Source organism: Geotrypetes seraphini, chromosome 7 (genome assembly GCF_902459505.1).
Source record: "Geotrypetes seraphini chromosome 7, aGeoSer1.1, whole genome shotgun sequence".
NCBI classification, from domain to species: Eukaryota; Metazoa; Chordata; class Amphibia; order Gymnophiona; family Dermophiidae; genus Geotrypetes; species Geotrypetes seraphini.
This window is the reverse complement of record NC_047090.1, coordinates 13337857-13359764: the sequence shown is the minus strand read 5'-3', so window position 1 is coordinate 13359764 and position 21908 is coordinate 13337857. Positions and strand designations below refer to the sequence as shown.

Below are 21908 nucleotides of genomic sequence, written 5' to 3'. Positions count from 1 at the left end.
GGTGTGTCAAAGCAGCTCCTGATTGGTGTAGCCTGACTTTAGTTCCCGGAAGAGGCGGTCAGAAAAAACCCACGAAAGACTGAGTCTGCGATTTGCGAACCGCGAATTTGTGGGGGTTCGATGCGGTTAACAGGCTTTAAGTAGAAGACCGTACATAAGAGGTGAAGGGTACAAGTAACATAAGAACATGACAAGGTCAGAGTCAAATCCACTAACGATAAGGTATGAGAAGAGCTCAAGTAGATGCAACAGCTATTGAATTTCGATACGGAGTTCCAAAAGAAGGAGGCGGGAGAAAGTCAGGTCTAGAGTTGAATGAGTCTGTGCATAGAGCTTTTTCCATTATCTTGAGGAGCGTGTGAGACATGCAGAGAGGGTACAGAGTTTTAAAACCAGGGCCAATAAGGCAGATCCCTTTGGGATTCTTTTATTTTCATCGTCACCACTGATGACTTACCCTTCCCACATTTTATTACAAATTTCCAATTCATCAAAAAACAGCGGAACCAGCTCAAAACTGTTGCTCCCACACCATTCTTCTGCAGTTTACCTAACAACAGTACAGGATCCACCGTGTCAAAAGCAGCCGATGTGTCCAGAGACAACATACAAAACATCAGTCCTTTATCTAATCCTCTTAGCAAAGGTAGACACCATCAGTGTCTCAATACCATGACCTCTCCTATCATTCAGTATCCAATGTACAGTAGAATTCCGATTATCCAGACTATCTTCGGCAGACGGTAGTCCAGATAATCAAATATCGGGATAATTGGACATTAATTTTTGGTCTTATTTTTAATTGAAAAAATACCTTCAGTGCAACCCCCCCTCCCGACAAGAAAAGGCAGCATTCCCCCTTCCTCCCTGAATAGGCATTAACAACCCCCTCTCGGACCCACAGGAAAGACCCCAGGCCTACCTGGTTTCCCTGAAGGTCTAGCGGCAGCGCTAGGGCAGGAGCGATCCTACTCACTCCTGTCCATGCTCTGTCAAGTGACAAAAATAGCTGCCGAGACTTCCAGGGAAACAAGGTAGGCCTTTCCTCTGGGTCCGGGAGGGGGTTGGTGGTGCCTGTTTAGGGAGGGAGGGAGGGGGGAATGCTGCCTTTTCTTGTTGGGGGGAGTGCACTGAAAGTAATTTTTTTCTTTTGTTTTTAATAAAAAATAGTTTCCAAGTTTATTTATAATTTGATATACTGACCGTCGACAAGTATCTGGTCGGTTTACAATGCCAAAATTTAAGTTATAAAATAGGGCAAAATGTGGACAGGACAAGGACAGAAACATCGAACAAGATAGATACCAGAGGTGCTAGGGGAGGGGAAGATTTTAAATTACATCAAAAAATAAAAATTAAAAGGCGGTAAGAGGGGAAGGGAGAAAACAGAGAGGGAAGGGAAGTCACTTCTTAAAAGCGGTTCTCAGAAAGGATCTTGTCAGGTATTTTGGAAAGGTTTTAAGTTTGGTTTTAAATTTGACGAAGAGAGGAGGAATGTTGCCTTTTCTTGTCAAGGTGCGCTGAAGGTAATTTTTTCTTTTGTTTTTAGTAAAAAAAAACCAAAAACCCAGACATCCAATCATTACAGGGGGCGTGCTGATGGTGTGGGAAAGTCTCCCATTTCAGGGGGGGGGGCTGGGCCGTTGGCAGAGGTGGCAGAAGCAGAGAAGGAGCACTAGTGGATGAGTGATAGGAATTGTACTTTGGGGGAACTCAAATATAAACCGAGACACCCCTCCCAAAGCAATCCAGATAATTGGAGTTCAGATAATCGGCGTTCCACTGTGTATTAGGCGTTTTCTGCAAGACTATGCATCCTGTCCATCTATTGCTTAGTGCTTTTCAGACACTTGTGTTTGTAAGGTTCACATGCATGGCAAGGAACAAGGAGGGATCTAGGAGGGATAGTAGGAGAAACAGTCCAAAGCAAACTCGCTTATCCCTATCTGTTTTCACTCTCTACCGTCCCCAGTCCCACTGTTAAAGTTCATTCTCTTGGTGTATCTCTCCTGTTGAGTTGGCTGTGCAAATGTTTAACAGCTTTAAGCCCAGGGGAGAGGAGGAGGGGGGGGGGGACGCTCATGATGTGCACCTTTGATACGTGCTTCTCAAAGCCACTTTCTGATTTAATATTTTGCTTTCATATTCAGGAATAGAGCTGGCACCGGTAGAAGGAAATCCGCACAGATACGTCTGGAAAACTTGCTGTTGGCGAATGGCAGAGGATGTAAGACAAATATTAAGGGAGTTCATTGAGTTTATAAAATGTCAATGTTTAAGGAGCACTTAGACTTTCAGCACCATTCCAAACATCTTTTAAATTTGGAGGCGCTGTATGGGGAAGGCAGTGTTGGGGTGTTCTAGAGCAGGGATATGAACCACAGAGATCAGGATTCAAATCCCGCTAACACTCCCTATGGCCAAGGATAAGTCATTTTCCTCTTCGTTGTCTTGGGTACAAACTATGCTAAATAACGGCAGATGCATACATGTAGCAGGGGTGTCCAATCTTGGCCCTCGCCAGGTTGGGGTTTGAGGATTTCCCAAGTGAATATGCATGAGATCTATTTGCATACAATGGAAGCACTGAATGCAAATAGATCTCATGCAAATTCATTGGGGAAATGCTGAAAACCTGACTGGATTGCAGCCCTCGTGGGCCGACGTTGGACAATCCGGATGGCTTGGAGGTGGAAAAACCGGTTATTATCTGGGATATCTGAGCCAAACGTTCAACTATAACACTGATATTTGGGTGTTTACACAGCTTCTACATGGAAACTCATGGTGCTTTTACATATAATTAAACAATACGTGGTTAGGGAACAATCTTCAAAGTTGAGGGAATATAATGCAATAGCTGGAAAATAAATAAATAATCCCTCTATGTAGCTCCAACTTTTTATCTTATTAATCAGATTCATACGTAGTTATTATTATTATCTTCATCATAAGCTCAGAGACATAAAGTTCCTGGGAAACGAGCCCCTATTAAGGAACTTGCCACCCAGTCATTGCATATGACCACGCATAGAATATGCCTTTATAAAGTGTGTTATTAATGACTCAAAGTTGTCAAAATTGGCACTTATCTTGAAAGATGTTTTAATGACCCTAGTATCATTCGTGTTTCAACAGGATGTGAACTCTGTTTTTAGGATGTTCTTTAGAAAATCCCAGTTAACATTTTATGGGGGAAAAAGTCTGGATGTTTGCAGACGTTATCAGACAAACTCAAGAACGAAGGAAGTTATTTCTTGCCGTGAGACCCAAGGTGGTTTCTTTGGGTGCTTCATTTCTGCTTTCTTATCCCTGTAAATGCATGATAAGATACTTGGGGGTTAAATATATGTTTTTTTTTCCCCCTGGAACAACTAAGGGCATTTATTGATATGAAGAAATTGGTTACTGGAAATGTTTAGTGTTACTGAACAGTTAAAATTGAATGTGGGATAACTGTTAAGCCATTCCTTAATATTTGTTTTCTAGATATAATAATCTCCTCTTTAGTTTCACTTGGATTTTTTTTTTGACTCTTGGTCTAATTGAAGTCTAAGGAAGATTGTATTTTTCTTTATTTCTTTGTTTAAATGATTCTTTCTGTATTTTCCAAACAAGTATGTACTTGATTATAATTTTCAAATATCAATAGAAATAAAATAAAATAAAAAAAACACCTCGCAGGGACGGGCTGGGGAAATTGAGTTCCTGTGGGGACGGGGAAAAATTTGTCTCCATGTCATTCTCCAATGTAGATCCAAATATATTTGCATATCTCATGGGAGGCGTGGCCTAGTGCTTAGAGCTGCTGCCTCGGCATCCTGAGGTTGTGAGTTAGATCCTAGCCTGCTGCTTGTGACTCTGGGCCAGTCACTTAACCCTCCATTTCCCCAAGTATAGTTAAATTGTGAACCTGCCGGGACAGATAGAGAAAATACGTAGAGTACTTGATTTACTATTCAATGTATTATAAACCGCTTTGGGTAAATCTCTTCATGAAAAAGACAGTTAATAGAGCCCAATAATTAAAAAAAGTGCTGAAAATTGATATGGAGAATAATAATAGGCGGTTCACAACAAATAAAAACTGATCATACAGCAAAGAATGCAATTTAAAATGGAAATACATCAGATAATAAAACATAAGAAATGCATAAAATTTTAAAAAGACGACAGAATACAAATTAGGATATACCAATTATCAGGGAGTGGGGATGTCTTACCAGACATGTTGATCTCATTGGCTTCCTTCCTCTTGGAAGCACACTGAGAAGGAGGAACTGTTGGTTGGCTGGAAGGCTTTTGTCCAGCCCCAGTGTTTCTGATAATAAACTCATGCATTGGTCTTGCCATGCGATGTACTCGGAAGTGTGAAAATTTTAAAATCAACACCAGTCTAGTGAATATTGTTGAAATGCTAAAGACACAAAGAGAGTTAAATTGTTTATTTGTCCATAAACGTTTCTAGGAGCAGTTCAATCGATACGAAAGAGCGATCTATGCAACTCTCAGTGGGAATCTCAGACAGGTGAGTGGTGGTGGGGGTTTTCTGTGTGTTTTTACACCATGGCATTGCTGGGCTTGTATTTCCCTCATTGGAAGGTAGAAGGGAACAGATTCAGCTTTTCCGTGCTTTTGTCTGTTTAACTAGCAAGCTTTTAGGATAAAATAATTTTGCTCTTTTTGGGCTAATTTTGTCTTGTATGTGCTATTTCTGTGGTTTTCCATCCTGCTGCCTCTTTATTTTGGGATTGTGCTGAGGGTGCCTTTTAATTATTATTATTTTTTTAATGCTACTAATTAATTGTGCTTTCTTGTGATGGTCTTTGTGGATCTCTTCATTTTTCTTGTGCAGTTTTTTGTATAGGTTTAATGCTTGATGTATGATCATAAATGGAAATTTAAAACAATATGATAACATTGTTTACACGGTGGACTTTTACTCTTTATGAATAAAGCTGGAACCAGTAGAAGCTCCTTGTCAGACACTTTTACCACAGCATTGTTCATTTTGTTGCAAAGCTTCTTCCAGTGTGTGACACTTGGGAGGACACCGTCTGGGCACACTTCAGGGTCATGGTGGACAGCCTCGTTGAGCAGGAGATTCGTGCATCAGTGATGAGCGTATATGAGACTGAAGAGCTGCCCAGAGAGTACCTGGAAGCCAAGTAAGATGCCATATACTGAGAATGTGTGCATGTTTGTGTGTGTTGAGCTCAAGATTTCTAAACCCTGGAAAGTTTCAGCGTTGAACTGTTCTTTCTTTATCGTCCTTCCAGACCGGCACAGAAACTGATGGGTAATAGCTCACCACGACCAGCAGATGGAGACTGAGACACAAACTTTTGGCTGTAGTACAAGTGGGCTGTACAGTCCCAAGTACAATCAGTCTGCTCTCAGTCTCCAGCAGGTGGAGGTGGTAAGCCTGTGCAGTCTTTCCATGGTTTAGTGTAGGGCTGTTGGATTTTGTTTAACTTGACCTTCTTGTCCCCGTTTGTGGTGCCAGATTGAGCTTGGGGGACCCTTTCAGGAGTCTGTCACTCGACGGGTCGAATCCCTCCCTCCATTTCCCCCACCTCCCCCCAATTTTTTTCTATAGAGGTTCCTCAGCTGTAAGCCTTTCCACCGCTATCGGCAAGACATATAGCTTAGAGAGCCAGTGGGGTCTGTTCTATTGAAAAAAAAAAAAGTCCTGAGGCAGTGCTGGTCTGAAGGGAAGCCTTCAATTAAGGTAAATTGATTTTTATTGCCAACCGGTACTTTTTCTTTTTCCTTATAGTGGTTTTTGCATTGTGTTCCAGGTGCGTCGTTGATGTGACCGGCGTGTGCACAAAATGCACCGGCCATCGCGAAGGGGAATCCTCATTTTAACCGTTCTTTTTAACTGCTCCTCTCCCGTCTCTATGGTGAAAAGGGGGATTTTATGTGCACTGGAGGTCCTTGGATTGCCTAGAGACCTATGTTCTTTCTCCAGTAAGACCTCTATTCCCTGGTGACAGGCAGGTGGCGGCCTAACATCTGTTGTGCTTTCAACAGATGAACCAAAGTGAGGCTTGGAATGAGTACTTGCAGGGACAATTACAAGCTTTGTCCAATTACTAATCCTGAATTATCAGATAAATGCTACATAGCTGTCGTCAGATTACAGCACACAGTGGTCTGTGAGTATAATTGTGTTTTCAGTTTAGGTTACTTTGCCGCATTTCTTTAGAAAAAGATCATGCTTTATACAATGCTATTCTTAGACTTTCAAATTAAAGAGCATATTATGCGGATCTCTAGCCAAAGTAAAACCACAGCCTTGCACGATCTTTTGGCAGCGGGCCTCCAGGGAAGCAAGAGGGGGCTGAGTCTTCAGCCCTACACATGGCACTGGGTTTACTTTGATACATACCAGACAGTACTGAGGGGGGAGGGTGGAAGTATCAGGGGAGAACAAATTCCATTGCAGATTTGCATGTGGATCTCGTTCTTTCGTTTAATGCATTTTCCTTTTTGTTTTTTCACCCTCAAGCTGGACTTTAGAAAAAGTGTTTGAAGAACTTCAGGCCACGGATAAAAAGGTATATATTTAAAAGGCACCCTTTCTTTGGAGATTTTTCTTTTCTCTCTTTTTCGTGTTTCCTACAGTAATTCCCATCCTCCCGCGTTGGCATGAAGAAACCACCAAAGTCTAAAATAGACAAAATGCCTTTCCTGATGGAGTTTTTTTTACATTGTTCCAGTTCGTACTGGCTCTTCTAAAGGAGTGTGCTTAAAGGTGTCGGGTCAAAAGCGCGCTGGGACAAAGGTGTGTGCAGACAATTGAGCGCAGTGCGGAGGTGCGCGCCGCAGAAAATTACTATTTTTACTGCTCCGACGGGGGGGGGGGCGGCGTGGGGGGGAACCCCCTCACTTTACTTAATAGAGATCGCGCCGCATTGTGGGGGCGTTGTGGGGGGTGTGGGGGGTTGTAACCCCCCACATTTTACTGAAAACTTCACTTTTTCCCTGTTTTTAGGGAAAAAGTTAAGTTTACAGTAAAATGTGGAGGGTTACAACCCCCCAAACCCCCCACAACGCCGGTGCGATCTCTATTAAGTAAACTGGGGGGCTCCCCAACAAAACCCCCCGTCGGAGCCCCTAAAAACTAATTTTCTTCGGCGTGCGCCTCCGTCTTGCGCTCAGTTGTCGACGCACGCCTTTGTCTTTCGCGGGGTTGTCTATGAACCGTGCTTGAAATATTATTTTTAGTCAATACTGATGCTGTTACCCAAACTGTTTAGCTAAATTTGGATAGGTTTACATAATATTAAAGTAGAATCTAACATTTGAGATGATGGCAGATTCTGTAGCCATGTTTGCAGCTGCTGTGTAAATGGAGGAAACTTTATCAGGAAGCAGCTGCTGTAACTTCGGTTTTTACAGAGCAGCTGGGAAGAGGCAGAGGCCAAGAACACATCTTCTTTTCTCTTGTGTATGACTCCAGCTTGTTGTGTATTTATTTACTGAAATGTCGCAGCATTTACAGCGAACAAACATTGCAAAAGCAATCGAGCGTTTCCTTAGCATCCTTCCAGACTAGTCTCTACCCTAATGCACAAACTTCAAATGATTTGGAACACTGGCTACCTACAAACGCAAGAATTATATTCAAGCTATCTTGTATCGTGCTCCACACATTACACGCTAACACAACAGAACAAATAATTCACCTTTTCTCCAACACCTAGCATCAATAGCACATGCCAACTGATCATTCCCTCATCCAAAGAAGTCAAATGCATTTAGCCACAAGAACCTGGATATGGCCTTCCTTCAAACATAAAGACCGAGGGCTCGATGCACACATTCATGGTGGGAGCAATGTTCTTTTTTTTTTTTCAAGTCCGTTTTTTTCTTGAAGTCCGTTTGGATACTTGATTCATGGGTTCCTGAGGAAGGGATTTTGTTTCCGAAACCAGGCTTGGTTGAACCTGGTTTTGCGGTGTTTCATCTACGTTGTTCCCGCACCCCTGGACGTTGAATGAAGACTCTTCAAGCTAAGTTGCTTTTTTGATTTTTTTGCTGGGAGTTGGCTGGGGGGTTCCCTGAGTGATTGCAGTTTGTGAATCCATTTTTTTTTTGTGTTCATTGTGCACTTGTTTGGGATTGTGCTATTTAATTTCAAAACACACTATAGGTACCCCATGATGGTGTGTAGGTGGGGGCTTTCTAGCCTCTACCTCTTCGCTTGAAGCGTTGGAGTTTTTCTCCCGTCGCTTATCCTGCGCACTGAGGGTACCTTACATTGTCACACTCTTATTATTATTTTAGTATACATATTCCTTTGTATGTTGGCGGTTTTGCTGTTCTGCAATCACTCACGGAACCTTTTGACCATTTTTTGCCTCATCGTTGGATTCTTTTAAGTTTCGTTGGCAATTCTTTTTTTGGAGTCAGTTGTCTTTTTTTTTTCAAGAGCATTGCTCAGCACGAATAGCTTGCAAATTATATGCATGCTATTCGTGTGGAGCAGCTTGGTAAAAGGGGGGAGTTGCTGAATTTAGAATGAAATGGTGTGGAAGAAGAAGTAGAATCACTCGACTACCAAAATCAAAGGGACTGTGAATTTCTGAGCACCATCCTGGTTTGAAAGTTTCATACACTTTCACAATCTCTTTGTTTTTGGTAGTCAAGTGATTCTGGGGATTTTTGTTTACTTTCACCCAGTACTTTGATTGTGGAAGAAGAAGTGACATCGGAGAGGGTGGGCTGGCAGCTGCGGGTATACAGTATATGGGAAGATGCTACAGCTGGTCTCTTCAGGAAAGCAGCAGCGGCAGAAGGTGGGAGAGTGGCATGTGAGGGAGGTATTGCCCCCGACCCCACCAGCTGCGCATCTTAGAGGGAACATTGGTGTCACTGGTTCCGTAAACCTGGAAATTCAGTGCCGGAGCCTGGACGTGGGTCGACGTTGATTTGACAGGCAGTGGCGTAGTAAGGAGGGGGTGGGGGGCAGTACGTCCTGGGCGCCGTCTTGATGGGGGTGCTGGCACCTGTCCTCCTCTTCCCCCCCACAACTACTGCACGCGCCCCTTCCCTTCCCCTGTACCCCTTTCACATTCCCGACGCAAGCAGCAACCCCCAACCCGCTGCTCCCGCCAGCGTCTGCTCTTTTCTCTGATGTCACTTCCTAGACCCACGCATAGGAAGTGATGTCGGAGGAAGTGACGCTGGCGGGAGCAGCAGGTTGGGGGTTGCTGCTTGCATCGGGAATGTTAGAGGTACGGGGGAACGGGTGTGTGCGGCAGGAGGGGGCAGAGAAGGAGCAGGTCGGGGGGCACCACCCCCCGGACGCCTTGGGAGGGGGCACCACCACCCAGGGTGCCTCGGGGGAGGGGGGGAGCACCACCACCCCAGCTGCCTTGGGGGGGCTCCACCCTGGATGCCTCTCTCCCTAGCTATGCCACTGTTGCCAAGTATAACGCTGGCAATGGTCAGTCAAATGCCGATGAACGCTGACTGAATATTGGGCCTGATGTTTTTAGGAAAATGTGACTTGGCAGCTCAGAAATCTAGCGTAAGTTCTGGTGGTCTGCTGAAGCCTAGTCATGTGTTTTGGAGGGATGACACTTTGTTTTTCTATTACCTTTCAGAGAGTGTTAGAAGAAAACAAAGAACACTACCATGTTATTCAAAAGTTCATCATCCTTGGAGGTGTGGATGGTAAGATTCGGTGCTTCACAGTTTTGAAAGATCTTTACCAGAATTGTTCCTTTTGCTCCATTGGCGGGTGTAAAAATAGAGAGGGGAGTCGAGTGAGCTACACTGTAGCAGCCATGACTTGACATGCCTTTCAAGTGTTAAGTAAGGTGCTAAACACTCAGCTTTATGTTTTGAAACTGAACTCCCAGCATACAACTGCTTTGGAGTGGGGGAGTGGCCTAGTGGTTAGAGCAGCTCCGTCAGCACCCTGAGGTCGTGAGTTTGAGTCCCTGGGCAGTTCACTTAACGCTTCATTGCCCCCTGTACAAAATAAGAACCTGTCTAAAATATGTAAACCACTTTGATTGCAACCACACAGAAAAAGCAGTATAGCAAATCCTTTACCCTTTACAATCAAGCTATTGTGACATCATTGATGAGGTTGGCTCTTATTGGTGGAATGATGCACTATGACATCACAAGCTCAGCTCTGGTTAGCTGAGACTGAAACTCTACGTAGTTAGCAACATAGGCCACTGGGAGTGGGGGAATGGCCTAGTGGTTAGAGCAGCTGCCTCAGCACCCTGAGGATGCGAGTTCGATTCCCACTGCAGCTCTGTGTGATTCTGGGCAAGTCACTTAACACTTCATAGCCCAGGTAAAAAATAAGTACCTGTCTAAAAATATGTAAACCGTTTTGCTTATGTAAACCACACAGAAGAGGCGGTATACAAGTCTCATCCCCTTTATCTATTAATGGTGAATGTCTCTACCTCGGGGCTAGTAACTCTGTGTTGGTGATTTATAGGTTTAATGGATGAATTCAGTGAGTGGCTTTCAAGGGGACGGATTCCGCTACCGGGGCACCTCCTCCGTTTCATGACTCACCTCATTCTTTTCTTCCGAACGTTGGGCTTGGAGACAAAGGTAATTGTGTCACTTTTTACCTTCAGGTCCCAGGAGAGCAAATGAAAGCTCTGTGCTAAGCTAGTACCATTTCTACAGGTGAATCTGAGTTTAGACCAGTTCCTTCACTTAAGGGAGAGAGGGGGCACTGCTCCAACAGCTGTCTTTCCAATAAGATAGGATTTGGTAGTTTTGGTGCTGATTTTTATTAACTGGTTATGATGTGTTTTTGCTTAATAACTTTATTTTTTTTTTCCAAATCTTTATTCATTTTAACAAATACATCAAGTGTACATTAAATATAAATTATCATAATACATTATCACTTGAAAATTCCATCACAATATGTAACTAAAAGATTTATATCCCACCCCCCTCCCATAACCATACACAAATAATAAAATTCTTATGTATATTAATCATATAAAACTATGCAAATATATATATATGCAAATCTCCATAACTCACCCCCCCTTTCTTCAATTATCACATAAGGAAAAAGAATAACAAATTAACATTAATCATTATAATAATTTATTATTGGCCCCCACATATCCTGAAATCTAGTAAAATGACCATTTTGTACTGCAATTAACCTTTCCATTTTGTACAGATGACACACTGAGTTCCACCAGAAGCTGTAATTTAGTCTAGAACAATTCTTCCAATTAAACGTTATTTTTTTGTATCCCCACACCTGTAAGGATCATCAAAAGCTTATTATTTGCTGCAGATATTTGGCTTTTAGCTCTCATACACATTCCAAATAGAACCGTATCATATGACAATGCCACATGATTTTCCATTAAAAGATTAACTTGATCCCAGATTGAATAACTTGATTTTTATATACTGCAATACCACAAACAGTTCAGAGAGGTTTACAGACAGCGATATTACAAAAAACTTTCAAAATTAGGCACTGAGGGACATTATCCTCAATGTGACTTAGCTATTAAAATCACTCAAAGCTTAATTAACATTCTTATACACAAGCTTGCACTTCTCCCTCCGTATACACGAGGGTTAGGGGCAGAGCCGGCCCACGAATAACTTTTATGGCCGACTCTGACCTACCCCCGCCTCACTCCAGCCTTCTGAACCTCTCCTCCGCCTCCCGGACCTTACCTGGTGGTCTAGCAGTGAAGCGGGGCAGGAGCAATCTTCCTATGCTCCTGCCCCGTGCAGAGCCGTCATCAAAAATGGCTGCCGTGAGTTCCCGTTGTAGTCTCCTGAGACCACGGGAACTCACGGCAGCCATTTTTTATGACAGTTGTGCATGGGGCAGGAGCGTAGGAAGATCGCTTTTTGCCCTGCGTCACCGCTAGACCACCAGGTAAGGTCTGGGGAGGTCCGGGACGCAGGATGGAGGTGGGGAATGGATCGGAGGAAAAGCCCACGAATAACCAAATTCGCGAGTAATAACCCCTGTATACGGAGGGAGAAGTGTATTATCTTATAGTAATACAAAATAAACCAAAATATAACTGTGTGTATGACTCTTGAGTCTTTCCTCCGTCACTAACAATTTTTGTTCCCTGTCAGGAAGAAGTTTCTGTTGAAGTTTTAAAGACCTACATTCAGGTACAATTTCTGAACTATTGCAAAGTAAAAGATTGTTGGTTTTTTTAGGGGGTGGGGGTGGATTACAGGTGGTCAGGGCAAGAGCTGGATCAAATGGTCCCCAGGCAAGGGTAACTTTCAGCACTTCAATGTTATCCCTTGCAAGCTTGTGGCTTTGCACATTCACAAGCTGACTTTGAGAGTGATGTGGCACCCAGGCCCATCCTTTGCAAAGGCCCTACCGGTGGTAGTTTAAACCAAAAGTGAACACTTAACCCAAGGAAGGTTTGTGCAAAGGCAGAGTGATGTGGGAATCGGTGATGAGCAGTTCCCTAGCAGAGGGGTTCAGAAGACCGATTGACATTTGAAAGTTGCAAAAAGGCCCAAGAGATGATCACAAGGTTGAATCATAAAGCAGTGTTTAAGACTTAACTATTTGTGACATTATTGATTATTCTATGATAATGACCAAGAATTTGATATCGCACAGTACATATTTAAAATTATTCAGATATCTTTGACCAGGGAACTTGCACCAGATTGGTTTCTTAATTAATTTATTTTTTCTTTAAAAATGTATACACTTCTCCCTCCATATTCGCGGTGATAGGGGATTAACAGACCCACAAATAACTTTTTCATATGTTATTCACTGTTTTCCATTAAAAAACATCGTGAATATGGTGAAACCGTGAATAACATGGTGGGAAACCTGGCCTGTTCCTGAAGGAGAGGCAAAACACGGTGAAGAAAGTGCTGGGAATCAGCGATTTCTCTATGCAAGCTGACGTAATTTGAGGGGAGGAGCCAGCAAGCTAAAAACCGCGATTGCTGAAACTACGAATATGGAGAGAGAAGTGTACCGTATATTGCCTATACAGTTTATATATTAACAGGCATAAAATATTAAACAAACATACATAATTCAGTTGTTAAAAAGAACACTCCTAAAAATGGTCAATAAGCATCAAAAAATGTCAAATCCAGTTTGAATGTAAAATTTCAACTCAAAAAAGCCTTCACATACAGTGGGGTTTTAACATTGTCTTAAAATTCAATCCAGCATCACACAAACGCAAAATTCCTGGCAAGGTATTCCACAGCTTTAAAGACAGCATAGTGGCACCAATCTTACATTACATTAGTGATTTCTATTGCGCCATTACCTTGCGGTTAAAGGCGGATTACATTCAAACTAAAAACAAGAATTACATTCAAAATTTGAAAGAATAGAATAAGCGATGATATAAAATTTTTAAGGTAATAAAAAAAAAAAAAAAAAAAGTTGAGTAAAGAGTTACCAACTGGAAGTAGAAGTCTTTCGGAGATAAGAATGGGGTGAATTATGTGGTTTTAGATAACATTAGGTAAATAGAAGAATATTAGAGAGTCCTAAGGGTATAGAGAGTGTTGGATGTTGGGTTGGGATTGGTCGTGCTGGATAGGTTTTATGTGTTTTTTTGAAGAGTATGGTTTTAGTATCTCTCTTGAAGGTGTTGTAGTTTGTAGTTGAAGATAACAGGGTGGTGATTTGTCTGTCCAGTTTAGCTGCTTTGGAGGCTATTAGGTTGTCATAAAGTTTTTTTCGTTTGACATTTTTGGATGTGGGAGATCAACATCTTACCTTCCAAACATAATTTCATACTGTTTTCTGATCTCAAACTTCTTTTAGGCTGATAGATTAAACAAAAAACAGACCTCTTGGAAAACAGCAGGAGAGACTTGGTACAAAGTTTGATGAATTATGGAAAGAATTTTGAATTGGACTCTTTGTTGTTTTGTAACCAGTGCAACTGTTTCAATACTGGTGTTTAAATGAGTCTTTCTAAAAGTAGCTGTAATCAATCTAGTTCATACGGTCAGCTAATGAATACGTAAAATATGCTTATATAATATGTACGGATATCTATTTGTGGGTGTCTGTATGTCTGTGTTAAACGTGTGTTTGTTTTTCATTCTGCAGCTTTTGATAAATGAGAAGCACACGGATCTAATTGCTTTCTACATCAGCCACTTGCCTCAGGAGTTTGCTATTACGCAATACGCTATGTTTTTGGAAGGTGTGACGGACTCTGAACAGCGTCAGCATTGTCTGGAACTGGCCAAGGAGGCAGGTGAGAGCTCTACACTGTGTGCCTCGAGGTGCTGGCTGACTGCCTACAGGATGTGTCTCTCGCAGCGAGAGGCACGTCCTGTAGGCAATCAGCCTGCGCCAACCCCTCTCCTTCTCTCAATGCGTCTTCCCTACCGGCAAACCCCCCCCTCCCCACTGGCGGCTCAGGGCCCATCTGGAGGATCTTCATGCATGCATGGACATCGGGTCATCGCGTCGATGTCCGTGCACTTCTGGATGCCTCGAGCTGCGGCCACTACATTTAGTGTGCCGCGGCTCGACCACAGTTTGCGGGACACTGCTCTACGCATACTACAAGGGGGAAGCAAAGATCTGGCCTACTGCTTTTCACTGAAGATTGAAATGGGATGAGTGACCTGGCCTGCATCTGTTTTCAAACCAGTATGCTGCATCTCCACAAGCAAAAATACTGTTTGTATGTTTGTTTTATTTTATCAAGTTGAGCTTGGACACTCAGATTTCATCTGTGGCTAGCTCATTTTTTTATACATCCAATTTGACACGAGTCAGATTTATTTTTTAGCTTACTATGGAAATGTTACTTCCAACCTAAACCATTTTCATAATTGTTCCATAAAGTTTCAAAATTCCATGCTGTTTGAGAGGGTGAAGAGCTCTGTGTAATTTCAAAGGATATAGCCGCTCAGGTCCTAAAGTTTATCAGAATTTATATACCGTATTTTTCGGTCTATAAGACGCACCCCTCTGTAGAGGAGGAAAAACCAGGGGAAAAAATTTCCTCTTCTACAGGGGGGTGCGTCTGGTGGTCTGCTGCTAAGCAGCCTGAAGCAGCCTGCCCGCAGCCTGAAGCAGCCTGCCCGCAGCCCGAAGCAGCCTGCCCGCAGCCCGAAGCAGCCCACCCACAGCCAGAATCCGCCTGCACCCAAAGCTGCCAGCAGCCGAAGCAGCCCGCCCATAGTCAGAAGCCGACCATAGCGAAAGAGCCTGCCTACAGCCCGAAGCTGCCCGCATCCGAAGCCACAGCAGCAGAAGCAGCCCGCCCATATACACAGCCCACATACACAGCGCTGTACATCAAAACATAGAAGGGACACTCCCTGCTCAAAAGAGCTTACAATCTAGTCAGGACAGACAACTTGGGCAAGAAGATGCATCAATACATAGTGCTCTCAGGTGGGGGAATCGTATAGAGCTGCATTATGATGTCATCAAGAATTCTGGGCATGACCCAGATGCATTGTGATGTCACTGAGTGTTCAGACAGCTTCTACTATACAGAAGAGACGGTCCCTGCTCAAAAGAGCTTACAATCTAGTCAAGACAGACAAACTGGACAAGAAGATGCATCAATACACAGTGCTCAGATGGGGGAATTAGAGGGAATGATAAAAACATATTGGTGCTTAGCAGGAGGGTTGAAGTTTGGAATTGAAGCAGCTTCAAAGAAATGGGCTTTGAGTCTGGATTTGAACAGGGCTGTGGAGTCGGTAGATAAATCCTTTGATTCCGACTCTTCAGTTTCTGGTACTCCAGTACCCAAAATTGTCTCCGACTCCAACTCCACAGCCCTGGATTTGAATACCGCCAGAGACAGAGCAGGTTCCTTTACTGAAGCTATAATTGTTTTTCTTGAACTGAGCAGAGACACAAATTAGGTGAAAAACTACAGACCAATATCACCTATTAACTATGATTGTAAAATGTGTGCAAAATTGCTTGACAGATAGGTTGGCCGTACTGATGTCTCAATTAATGGGTAACTCGCAGAGCGGCTTTGTTAGAAGTTGAATGGCGATGGACAATGTTCGTCTTGTCATCCTATGTGTGTTATGTCATTAGACACAGAGAAAGGGTTGTTGTTGTTTTTTTATTTATGTTGAATGGAAAGAAAATGAACAGGTAAGCATAATTTGTCCTTATCTAGGACTATTAATAAAACCACACATTGACTCGGCACATCCAAAACACAGCAGCAAGGTTTCTCTCTGGATGTCCAAGTCACAGCATGCAAGTTCCTTTACTGAAGCTATGATTGTTTTTCAGGGGAGTGTGTGGCGCAGTGGTTAAAGCTACAGCCTCAGCCCCCCTGGGGTTGTGGGTTCAAACCCACGCTGCTCCTTGTGACCCTGGGCAAGTCACTTAATCCCCCCATTGCCCCAGGTACATTAGATAGATTGTGAGCCCGCCGGGACAGACAGGGAAAAATGCTTGAGTACCTGAATAAATTCATGTAAACCGTTCTGAACTGCCCTGGGAGAACGGTATAGAAAAATTGAATTTAAAAAAAAAAAAAAAATTGAGCGATTTTAACAATGATGTATGTGATGAGATTTTTGTTTAAATGGTTTCTCTGCTGGGGGCTACTGGGCTTCATAAATTACGAGCTCCTGACAGAAAATAAATAGAGGGGGGATAGAGAAAAGCAGCTTTTATTACTATTATTATTTTTTATTTATCCAGTTTTCTATACCGTTCTCCCAGGGGAGCTGAGAACGGTTTACATGAATTTATTCAGGTACGCAAGCATTTTTCCTTGTCTGTCCCGGTGGGCTCCCAATCTATCTAATGTACCTGGGGCAATGGGGGGATTAAGTGACTTGCCCAGGGTCACAAGGAGCAGCGTGGGTTTGAATCCACATCCTTAGGGTGCTGAGGCTATAGCTTTAACCCCGCTGCGCCACACTTTCCACTTTTGCCTGCCTAGTTCATTTATATTGAACTATTACTGCATTGAAACTAATTCGATCCACTTTCCCTTGATTCGCTGAGTTTAACGTGTCTGATACTTCTCTGTGCACAGACAGTATACTCCTAGACATAAATTTGTATTCTTTAGCACTCTCCAGACCAGTAGAGGTTAACTTTACGATTGGGTATATATCTAATCATGACCAGCAGGTGGAGACTGAAAACAAAACTTTGGGACAGTATATCCTAGCCCCTCCTCTCTATTTCCCTCAGTCTTCTTTCAGTCTCCAGCAGGTGTTGAGTGATCTGTACCCATCTCCCTTGGTAGGGCTGTTGGAATTTGTTTAGGGGGTTTATTGTCCCTGTTTTTAGCCGGACGGAGCTTGGGCGGACTCTGTTTGGGGGTTCGTCCGACCTCGGGGGTGTCAAACCCGGCGGGTCACGAGCGGGGTCCCTCCCCCCACTTCCTCCACCTCCCCACATTTTTTTAGAGGAGCCTCAGCAGTAAGCCTTGCCCCCTAAATCAAGCAAGGCATATTGCTTCGAGAGCCTGTGGAGTCTGTTCTGTAAAAAAAAAAAAAATAAATAAATAAAAAAATCCTGAGGTAGTGCTGGTCTGAAGGGTTGTTTCCCTTTAAGAAAACTGTATTTTACTGTATTTTTTCATGTAACCAGCACTTTTTTATAGCTAGGTCGCGTATGGAGCAATTGTGCCCTTCTCCGGGGGAGTAGGCCACAATTTTAGTCCAGCCGCGAGGCATTCGCGGCCGGCCTGAACTCGGCGGTTTGGGTCGGTGAGGTGGTGGAGCTCCGTCGGCAGCGGCTGCAGGCGCCCAGAGCTCCCCGCCGATGGTGCCTCGCGAGTCGGCTTGGAGCAGTGGGGAAGCCCGGTCTTCCACAACCGCCCACGGAGGGATTCCCCGAAGGTTTCCCTCTCAGCTGATTTTTTGACAGCTGATGCCGGCTTGCCTGCTTTAGCGGCTGAGACTATTCAGGTTTCTCAGCCGCTTCAGGCTATGGAGGGAGCTTTTTTGGCGGGAAAACCGCCATCTTCTCTGTCTGGCCCCTCCATTTTGTCTTCCACCTCAGGTGACCTTCCCCCTGTTTTGGCTAAGCAGGGGCAGGTTTCTGCTGGGTCCCCTGCTGTGGCAGGGAGTCCCTTGGGACCCTCGGGGGGTTTTTCCCCTGATTTTTTCTTTTCATTATGCAAAGCCTATTTTCAGGCGGCTGGGGGTCCCGGTTGCGCCCAGGGGGTCTCGGGGGGTGGGGTTTCCTCCGCGCTCCCTGCGGCTTTGCCTCTCTCGTCTGACGTGACGTCCCCTCCGCCGCCTCTCTTGTCCAAGCGTCCGCGGGTGTCGTGGGACGAGGATTTGTGGTCGGAGGAACGTGTCGGTCTGGAGGAGGACCTGGACCCTTCTGAGGAATTCCAGGACCCTCTGGAGGGGACGGAAGCTGGCGGCGGGTTGTCGGGTTTCCCGTTCTCCAGTGACGAGGCGTCCGTGGTGCGCCTTTTTCAGAGAGATGAGCTGCCTGACCTTATTCAACAGGTTTCTTCGGCTTTGCGTTTTGAGGACGCGCCGCCGGAGACTCCGCGTGTGGGGGACCCTCTGTTACGAGGGATCCGTTCCGTTTCCCGCTCTTTTCCTATGCATCAGGATATTCGGGATATTATTCTTGAGCAGTGGAAAACGCCGGAGACGCCGTTTCGGCTGGCGCGCAGCATGGCTCGCCTGTATCCCATTCCTGAAGGGGATCGGGCTACGTTAGCTTCGCCAGTCGTGGATGCGGTGGTCTCGGCTATTTCCAAGCGGCATACCGTGCCTGTTGAGGGCGGTTCTGCCTTGCGGGACTCTGAGGAGCGCAAATTGGAGACCATCCTTAAGCAAAATTTTCAAGTCTCTGCCTTTGGGGTCCAGGCGGCTATTTGTGGGGGACTGGTCGCTCGCGCCGTGTTTCGGTGGGCGGAGCGGGTCTTGGATCGAGAGTCTGACGACTGGTCTCTGGTGGATCAGGAGGTAGCGAAGATTGAGATGGCTGCCTCATTCCTCTCGGATGCTCTGTATGACTTGGTGCGGATCTCGGCTAAGTCCATGGCTTTTGGCGTGGCCGCAAGGCGTGTGTTGTGGCTGCGCGCTTGGGCGGCGGATGCTGCGTCCAAAGCTAAGCTTACTAAATTTCCCTTTCGGGGGTCATTTTTATTTGGAGAGGACTTGGATAAGTTGATTCAGACTCTGTCGGACTCGAAAGTTCCCCGTTTGCCGGAGGACCGTGCCCGCCCGGCGTCTCGGGGTGGTGCGGCCCGGGGGCGTTTGCGGGAATTTCGCAAGTATCGCCCTGGGCGTGGGGCTGCTTCTTTCCAGTCTCCGGGGTTTTCCCGGGGTCGGTTCTTCCAGCGCATGCAGCCCTTTCGGGGGGCCCGTCGGGGGGCAGGGAATCCCTCCGCCGGTTCCCCCGCTTCCCGTCCTGCACAATGACGCCTTGCCGGCGCCCCCCTTGGTTCCGGTGGGGGCCCGGCTGCGCGACTTTTTTCCCAAATGGGCCGAGATCACGTCCGATCAGTGGGTCCTGGAGGTGGTGCGGGACGGTTATGCCCTGGAGTTCGCCCGCTCTCTGCCGGATTTTTTCCTCGCTTCTCCGTGTCAGACTCCTGGGAAGACGCTGGCGTTTCGCCAGACCCTTCAGCGCTTGCTAGATCTCAGGGCAGTAGTTCCAGTGCCCCCCCCGGAGTGGGGCACGGGCAGGTACTCCATTTACTTTGTGGTGCCCAAGAAGGAGGGGACTTTTCGGCCCATCCTCGATTTGAAAGGGGTCAACAGGGCTCTCAAGGTTCCCTCTTTCCGTATGGAAACGCTGCGGTCGGTCATTCTGGCGGTTCAGCCGGGGGAGTTTCTCACTTCTCTCGATCTGACGGAGGCCTACTTGCATGTTCCTATTCGGACCTCTCATCAGCGTTTCCTGCGCTTTGCGATCTTGGGTCGGCACTATCAGTTCTGTGCGCTTCCCTTTGGGCTGGCCACGGCTCCCCGGACGTTCACCAAGGTGATGGTGGTCGTCGCGGCAGCCTTGCGGTCGGAGGGCATCCTGGTACACCCTTACCTGGACGACTGGTTAATTCGGGCCAAGTCGTTGCAGGAAAGCTCCCGGGTTACGGCTCGGGTGGTGGAGTTTCTCCGGTCGCTGGGCTGGGTGGTCAACCTTTCCAAGAGTCGGTTGGTTCCGGCTCAGCGTCTGGAGTACCTCGGGGTGCTGTTCGACACCTCCTTGGGGAAGGTCTTCCTCCCAGAGGCCCGGGTGAGCAAATTGCAGTCTCAGATTCGCCTGCTTTTGGCGTCCCGGTGTCCTCGGGCGCGAGATTTCCTCCAGGTCCTGGGGTCGATGGCGGCGTCCCTGGACGTGGTGAGGTGGGCGCGGGCCCACATGCGTCCTCTCCAGTATGCTCTGCTCCGGAGGTGGTCTCCCCAGAGGCACGGGATGGATGTTCCGGTTCCCCTGCGAGGCTTGGCGCGCTGCAGTCTGCGTTGGTGGCTCCGGACCCCTCACCTAGTTCAGGGGGTGGGTCTGGATCTTCCGCAGTGGACGGTGCTCCTTACGGATGCGAGTCTCCTGGGTTGGGGGGCCCAGTGTCTGGGTCACTCAGCTCAGGGAACCTGGTCCACGGAGGAGGCCTCCTGGTCGATCAACGTGTTGGAGACCAGGGCGGTCCGGCTGGCGCTGTTGGCTTTCCACTCCCTTTTGTTGGGCAAGTCGGTCAGAGTCCTGTCGGACAATGCCACGGCGGTGGCTTATGTCAATCGTCAGGGGGGCACCAAGAGCACTCTGGTGGCGCAGGAGGCGGCTCGGCTCATGGTTTGGGCGGAGTCGCATCTTCTGGACCTCTCGGCCTCTCACATTGCCGGGGTAGAAAACGTTCAGGCGGACTTCCTCAGTCGTCACTTCTTGGATCCGGGAGAGTGGTGTCTCGGCGCCGAGGCGTTTCAGTTGCTAGTGCGTGCTTGGGGGCAGCCCCTGATGGATCTGATGGCTACAAGTGGCAACGCCAAAGTACCCCGCTTCTTCAGTCGTCGCAGGGACGGTCTGGCCGAGGGTCTGGATGCTCTGGTCCAACCGTGGCCAACGGAGGGGCTGTTGTATGTGTTCCCTCCTTGGCCATTAGTGGGCAGAGTACTGCTTCGCATTGTTCGCCATCCGGGGCTGGTGGTCTTGGTGGCTCCGGATTGGCCTCGTCGTCCGTGGTATGCGGATCTGGTGAGGCATCTGGTGGCGGATCCTCTTCCTCTGCCTCTCGAGTGCGATCTTCTGACGCAGGGTCCCATTCCCATGTTCGACCCGTCTCCCTTTTGTCTTACGGCTTGGCTCTTGAAAGGGGCCGCCTGAGTAAGAAGGGATATTCCGACAAGGTGATCTCTACACTTTTGGGGTCCCGGAGGCTTTCTACCTCTCGGGCTTATGTACGGGTTTGGCGTCTTTTTGAGGAATGGTGCCGAGCGCGGGGAGTGGTCTCCTTTCGCGCTTCTCTGCCTAACATTCTAGAGTTTTTGCAGGATGGCCTGGATAGGGGCCTGGCCTGGTCTTCTCTTCGGGTTCATCTGGCGGCCCTGTCGGCTTTTCGGGGGCTGGTGACAGGTCAGCGTTGGTCAGCCATTCCTGATGTGATTCGCTTTCTTAGGGCGGCCAAGTTGATCAGGCCTCCCATAAGGCCCTCGATTCCCTCTTGGGATCTCAATCTGGTTCTCTCTGTTCTAGTGCGCCCTCCTTTCGAGCCGTTGGATGGCTGTTCGTTGAAGGACCTTACGCTGAAGTCGGTCTTTTTGGTGGCCATTACTTCTGCTAGACGGGTGTCTGAGCTACAGGCTTTCTCTTGTAGGGCTCCCTTCTTGGAGTTTTCGAAGGAGCGGGTTGTTTTGCGGCCTGTTCCTTCCTTTCTGCCGAAGGTAGTTTCTCCTTTTCATGTCAATCAATCGGTGGTCCTCCCGGTCTTGGGTAGTCGGGA

General features: G+C 46.4%; 1 protein-coding gene across 1 annotated transcript in view; it reads left to right on the top strand.

Moving 5' to 3' along the window:
• Nucleotides 1–21908, top strand: part of NUP107 (nucleoporin 107) — a 94625-nt gene that overhangs the window by 46797 nt on the left and 25920 nt on the right. Inside the window, exons 14-21 of the mRNA XM_033951647.1 lie at nt 2151–2227; nt 4469–4528; nt 5023–5168; nt 6515–6563; nt 9618–9687; nt 10475–10593; nt 12118–12156; nt 14099–14249. Of these exons, the coding sequence (XP_033807538.1) occupies nt 2151–2227; nt 4469–4528; nt 5023–5168; nt 6515–6563; nt 9618–9687; nt 10475–10593; nt 12118–12156; nt 14099–14249 (711 nt within the window). The remainder of the gene's footprint in view (nt 1–2150; nt 2228–4468; nt 4529–5022; nt 5169–6514; nt 6564–9617; nt 9688–10474; nt 10594–12117; nt 12157–14098; nt 14250–21908) is intronic.